Raw genomic sequence first — 6,741 nt, 5'->3', positions numbered from 1 at the left:
GGCCTGTGTTTATTACTTCAAAATCTCAATTCATAGTTTATTAGTTTAATTGAGTGAGTCAACAATTAATTTATTAAAATGATAATTTTTATTAAAATTTTTTAAAATTATGTTTATTATTTTTAAAAAGACCTTCTATACCTTAGTTTCAGATCTACAAAAGGCAGACTCTGCAACCGCAAAGGGCAGCACGCAGGACACGCATGTACTTCCTTTTCCTGGGGAAGGGGCGGGCTGCACGCGTATACCAGAGGCAGCCTCGTTCTCCTCCGCACAGAGACGGAGGCCGCCTCCCCACGTCACAGCGCAACAGCGGAGCGTCAGCTATGACTCAGTCCTGGCTTTAATGCCTCTCGGAAAGAAACTGTTGCAAAACATGAAACAGGTGCCTTGTGGAAGCCATTGGTATCAATAAACAGAATCCTAGGTCACTTTCCATTATGGCTGATAAGAGGCTGGAGAAAGGAGAGCATGGTACTGGCATGCTGAATGTTGAGGAAGAGCACAACCCACCACACTTCAGGATGTGAAATGCACAGATTCTGAGCAGAATTAGGCCACTGAAGAGGTTAATTTCTTGACCAGAACATGGATCACATAGAAAAGAATATTCTTAACATCAAAGGAACATCTAAAACAGAGTCTCTCTCTCCAGCATCGCTAGGTCAGGGGCAGCTCAATGGAGAGGCATAAACCCTCAAATTCGGACAGCCGACCAGAGAGTCTAAAAATCTGCCTCATCATCCCACGTTATATAATTGTGGAGTTGCAGGGGTCTAGGGGTTCTCCACCCAGAAAAGCCAATGTCCCAATCTCTTTTCCTGCCTTACAGCATGCAAATACTCCGGCCTTCCCCAGGCATGTGACTCACATGTGCCGGGGCTGGGGCTGGGCTGCAGCACTGCCCCCCCCCCCCCCCCAAGCTCTGCGGGGATCCTCCCTGCTGGCAGGTCATAAGGAGACCAGAGCACCCCCTCTGTCCTCCCGAGTTTTCCTCTTCTCCCCACGTCAGGCAAGGAATAGTTCTACCCTCTGGCAACACACACTAACTTCTACCTTCACTGTTTTGATGCTGGATGCTTCCCGTGTTCTTCTGAGTAAACAGAAAGAATATCTGGAAGGCTAATCAAAGGCTAAAACCCACCCTCTCAAGGGTGACGTTCTTAGCACACAGCCCTTCACTGTCCTCACGGTGGTGGGAGAAATGGGATGCTTACCTTACAATCTGCTCCGACACAGGCCTGTGAAATTTCGGGGGCAGATCGAGTTTGGGCTTTACGGTGAAGCACTGAATATCTGAGGGCGAAGGGGGTTAAGGATCACCAGGCGGGGTGGACATCAGCTGTGACGGGGCCCCCAGGTCCACCCAGCCACCCAGGTGCACGGTGTGCTGACTGTATCACGTTCCATAGGGTTGGTGGAAAGGATACACTGGCCAGGAGAGTTTTTAATATCGTCGCCTGGTGGAGATGTCGTCTTCATTTTCTCAGCGTTTGGGAACTGAGTTAACAGCCGAGCTTCAAAATCTTCCCTGCGTTCATACTCTTTCCCTCGGTAAATGAAAACTTTTCCCTGGAAACAATGACATTCATTAAATACCACCACGGGGAAGGCCAGGACCAGTGCTCGCACAAATGCCTTGGTCTTCAAAATATGCATGAGAGGGGTTTTTTTGGTTTTTAAAAGTCATTGAATTGAAGAACAGCTTGTAATTGCACTGGCCTTATTAATCAAGAATGTGCAAACACGAGCCACGTAAGTTAATAGAGTTTAGGAAGTACTGAACACAACATTACTGAGGTCCACTGATGTATTTCAGTCTTAACAGTAACAATCAATTAAAAAAACCAGGGAGAACCAAGGGAACGATTGGGGCCCACCTTCCAGGGGGTGTGAGGCAGCTAGAAAGGGTAAAGGCACCAGGGCAAGTGGGTCATGGTCTCCATGTTTTTCTTTTCGGGTAGGCCCTAATTAAACAGCTTTCATCCTCCGAGAGGAATTTAAGAGAGCACGAGATTGAGGTGGGGCCTCGATGCTCGGACCCTGAGCACGACGTTCTGAGCCATCTCAGGACACAGTCAAGTGAAGGACTGAACCACAGGGAATGGGGTTGAAACCAAAGGAGAGAGGCGTGAGGCCCGTGGCCTCCCTTGGTGGGGAGAGACCAGAGGGGGATGGCAGGACTTCCCTCACTGAACGTCAGCCTCGTGTGGAGAATTACCCACTGCTGAGTGAAAGGCAGAACATCAGAGTTCCTCTAAAGGCTGGCTTTTGTCCATCTCCAGTGATACTTTGTCACCTCTGTAAATTCCGAGTTGGAGAGTCCAACTGGGGGTGGTTTCCGACGGCAAGGTGACCTTGGGGTGGGTGTTAGGCAGGTGAGCATTCTTCCTTACACAGGCTGCCCTGTTGAGGCCATTTCTGACCATGGGTGACACGGTCCCTCAGGAAATGTACCTCTAGGGAATTTTCTGATTCTAAGAGGTGACAGGTCTCTGTACCTTCACTGATTCAACAGTGTGTTCTGAGTTGTCAACTGAGTCACAGAAAGGTGGCAATGGGTAGTGTGATGCCACCGCAGACTCCTGAGACTACAGCCCCTGCCTCCCGACATCCTGCCCACCCCACCCTAGGGCTGTCTGATCCTCAAGGAAAAGTGCAACAAGGAAAAGACATCACAGGATCTGAGAAATAGGAGGCTGAGGGCTGATGCTTTTCCTCATGGGATCTGCTGTTTCAATCTGGGGACACTGAGCCCAAGGCCCCAGACCGGCTGGCCATGAGTCAGGTACAGCCAGATGCCAGAGAGGAGAGACAGACAGCCAGACAGAATAGCATTCTGCTGGATATTTTTACACTTATCTCCTAGAGACGAAGTGTGAAGTCAAATTAAAATTTGTCTAATTAATGAATTTTCAAAAGATAAAGAGAGATCTTATGGTACTCAATTTATTTCCTTCCCTAGCCCCAACTTATTCTGAGTCCCTATAAATCACTAAAGAAGGAAGAGTTTAAGAATTGAATATTTTTTTTCACTTTGTGCTTAGGTATGTCTTAAAGTACCCATTATGGGAGAAAAATGTTCTCTTTCCCTAAAAAAATAATGTCAAGCAGAAACCAAAGTAATATGTAGTCTTAATTAGAAATATAAATACACAGTGTGGGCATCTTTTAAGGCTATATAAAGCCAAACATTTCAGAAATTCAGGAAGATTTAATGTATAACAGGCTACTATGAACTCGTATGCATTTATTATGCTTTACTCTAGAAGAAAGAATGTATATAAAGGCTTTAATAGAAAAATACTAGTGAGTTATAGATGAAAACACTACTAACATTTTCTAGAAATGTCAATTATTTTGCATTTTGAAGCAGTCCCTTCAAACATGAAAATAAGAGGGAAATGTACATACAAAGACACTTATTCCTTGTAAGAACCATAAATATTAACATGAAGGCAAAAAACAAAAAAACCCCAATGAGACCAGTTCTTAAAGAAAAACAAAGCAAAAGGGACAGTCAGTTCTCAGAGGCATTAAATAACCAAACACTTCACCCACTTTTTTGTAACTGCTAATGTCATTGTCAGATTGACCCCTGACAGGTGATCTGTGAAGCGTAATAAATATATTGCTGTAGTATCACAAAATTATTCAGGTGTGGCGGGGACGTCAGTTCAATATTAATCAAGCCCGTTAAAGTCTTCATTCACACTTTGCATTTTGTCCTTTTGACGGGGGAGATGACCCAGTGAGGTCCCTGGAACACACATCGCATGTGCCCTCCCACCATACGCCAGGCATCAACTGGCTCAGGGACTGCAAAGTGCCCGCCCCGCCCCACATGTCAGGATGCCAGGGCAGAGCCACAGTCAGCGGCCATAAGTCACAGCACCATCCACAGAGGGCCGCGTACACACTGTTAACGACTCAGCACAGCACAGGTCAGCCATGATTTATGGTCAGTCTCTCTGTTTCTTAGAGACACACACAATGGGGACACACTTATAGATTCATAAGCATGAATTAAAGCCTTTAACAACATCAACTCCAAGCTCATAATACTCTTCAGCTAGTTTTTTTTTATTTAAAATAGAGTCAATTTCAAAAATCTTCCCTAATTTAGGGGAAGATTTATAGCTTAATTTATAAGCAAACGTCCTTTAGTCATTCTTTGGCAAGAAGACTTTCTCCAGAATCTGGGTTTCTGATCGACCACTATCTTAGGCATGTCCTACCACAGCCGTACAAGGAGAGCGGACTGACCAGCAGTGACAGGGCATCAGATGCCCCAGTCACCCAGGACCCCAAGGGAGTGCATAAAGCAACAGTTCACCTTCTGGAGCAGACCAGGCCTGCGAGGCTCACTTGTGGATGTCATATAAACAATGTCGGGTCCTCTGCAAGTAAGTCCTTCCTATTGGTGGTACCACGAAGGGTTGTCTCATCCTGTCAGGTGCAATCAGAACCACCAGGGCCGAAGGAACACACTCTGGGATGAGGAAAACTTCCTCACTGGATCTAACTGCTCCAGACAGCTGTGTTCTAGACAAGAGATTCCCCCAGAGAATCACGCATGGTCTCCCAGAATAAAAGAAAACCATGTGTCTTAAAAAAATATCCTAAGAAATGACAGGAAATCATGACCCACCGATCAATGGCATCCAAGAGAAACTTTAAACAATTCTACTGGCAGGTCAAGCAGCATTTAGTTACATAATTTCTCCTCTGGCCTCATGAGTGCTAGGAAACGGGCATCCGGCTGACAATTACAGTATTTCTTCAATCGTGTGTCAAACAACACACACTTGTCTAAGGGATGGAGTGTGATTCAGAGTCCCCAGCAATGTGGCCACAAAATCCACTTACAATTGCTCATATAATTAAAAATGTACATTTTCATGGCAGTATTATCCACAATAGCCAAAACAACCCAAATGTCCATTGAAGGACAAAATGGATAAGTAAAACATGGTGTATCAGTACAATGGAATATTATTTAGCCATAAAATGGAAGGGAATTCAGATACATGCTCCAACACAGATAAACCTTGAAGACATTATGCCAAGGGAAATGGGCCAGACACAAAAGGACAAACACCACATGATTTCACTTTATGAGGTACCCAGAATAGGCAAATTCCTAGAGACATAAAGTAGCATGGCGTTGCCAGGGGCTGGGAGGTGGGGTAATGCAGACTTAACTGTTTAATTGTGTATGGAATTTCAGTTTGGAGAGAGAAAAAAGTTCTGGAGATGGATGACTGCACAATGATGTTAATGCCATTGAACTGTACACCTAAAATTGGTTAAGATGGTAAATTTTAAGTTATTTGTATATTTTACCACAACTTAAAAAAACACACATAAATCTCCAGTTCTGTTTAGGAAAAAGCAGATGGAAAGTTTATATGCAATTAAAGAAAATATCATCAGGCCTTCTTTCACACCCTAAGCTAAGCACAGAGCTATTAAGAACACAAATTCAGACTCTGACCCATGGATGCAAAGTCCAAATCATTCCTCAGAAGGGGAAGGGGCTCTCTGGCCAGGGAGCAATCCTGGCTCAGATTAAACAGAATCAAAATTTACCCGAAGGAATGTGGGGAATCCTTGTCCGTAGTAGCCAACAGCGAAATAGTCAGGCTTAGGTCTTATCACTTTGACGATGTTTTCATAAAATTGAGCCTGTTTTTTCTGAAAGGAAGAAACAAAATTTCAGGTTTGAATAGTATTCAGGTTCTTCTAGAATCCTCCAGTGGGTTCTTCAAGCTTTGGCAATTCCTGTTGGGTGGGAGGGTGAGGCTGTGGGAGGTGCAGTGCGGACACAGGCATCTGGTCACCTTGCCACATGGCTTTCACAGAATTTGTCACTCATCCCCAGTGTTTAGCAGGGAATCTGATCAAAAGAGCCAAATTCAGTAACCGGTAGGATTTATCCATGTTTCTGATAACCAAAGAGGTGCCACAGACATGGTTTTTCTTTTGATTAAATAGCTGGTCTTTAGTATTTTACAACTGGTATCAATTAGATACTGGATACATTAAAGAAGAATTTAAAAGGGCAGAATTCTGGTCTAAATTAATGGCAGGAGAAAGGTCTGGACTACTCTTCCATCACCTACCCCCCTCACAGATGGGGTCAGTTTTAATCCAGCAGAGAGATTCTCAGAGACTCTTGGGCCATCAAGAGGATTGTACACATGGGGTCAGCGGTTGTTCACATGCAAATGCTCGGAACTCTTAGAGTCTGGTTTCCAAAGCTCAGCTGGGAATAAAAGTGAGTCGTCGTGGGCCAGAATCGGCCAGCAAATACATCAAGACCATCCTCCTGGGCAAAATGGAAGACCACGGTCAAGGACACAGAAGACCAAACAGACTCTCCAAGTTAAAACAGAAAGGGAAAACCCAGAAAAACAAGTGTGGATCGCCTGTGTTCATTTAACTAGAAAGAAAAGGAGACCTACCAGCAACTCGCTGAGTTGTTCGTAATCAAACATTTCGTTTTCATATTGTTCGGCAAGTTCTTTACCAAGAGCAATGGCCTCCTCCCACATCTGTGAGGAAAAAAGAAGGAAAAGGAGAAACACAAACCCAAAGCTAAATTGTGCAGTCAAGGAATGAAAATAGTCATACAAATGTTCATCATAAAACAATTTGGAAATACGCTTGCCGAATGTGAAAACACTACCAGAATGATGTTAGAAAAACACAAGTATTTTCTAGAGGCTCATGTCCTTT

General features: G+C 44.3%; 1 protein-coding gene across 1 annotated transcript in view; it reads right to left on the bottom strand.

Annotated features, from left to right (window-relative positions):
• Positions 1-6,741, bottom strand: part of DOCK1 (dedicator of cytokinesis 1) — a 468,169-nt gene that overhangs the window by 35,045 nt on the left and 426,383 nt on the right. Inside the window, exons 39-42 of the mRNA XM_034663641.1 lie at positions 6,468-6,557; positions 5,593-5,697; positions 1,431-1,572; positions 1,218-1,296 (exon numbers count right to left, since the gene is read on the bottom strand). Coding sequence (XP_034519532.1) covers positions 1,218-1,296; positions 1,431-1,572; positions 5,593-5,697; positions 6,468-6,557 — 416 coding nt within the window. The remainder of the gene's footprint in view (positions 1-1,217; positions 1,297-1,430; positions 1,573-5,592; positions 5,698-6,467; positions 6,558-6,741) is intronic.

This window comes from Ailuropoda melanoleuca, chromosome 6, assembly GCF_002007445.2.
Source record: "Ailuropoda melanoleuca isolate Jingjing chromosome 6, ASM200744v2, whole genome shotgun sequence".
In the NCBI taxonomy this organism is placed as follows: Eukaryota; Metazoa; Chordata; class Mammalia; order Carnivora; family Ursidae; genus Ailuropoda; species Ailuropoda melanoleuca.
The sequence above is the reverse complement of the archived record's forward strand: the minus strand, read 5'-3'. Positions and strand labels throughout refer to the sequence as shown.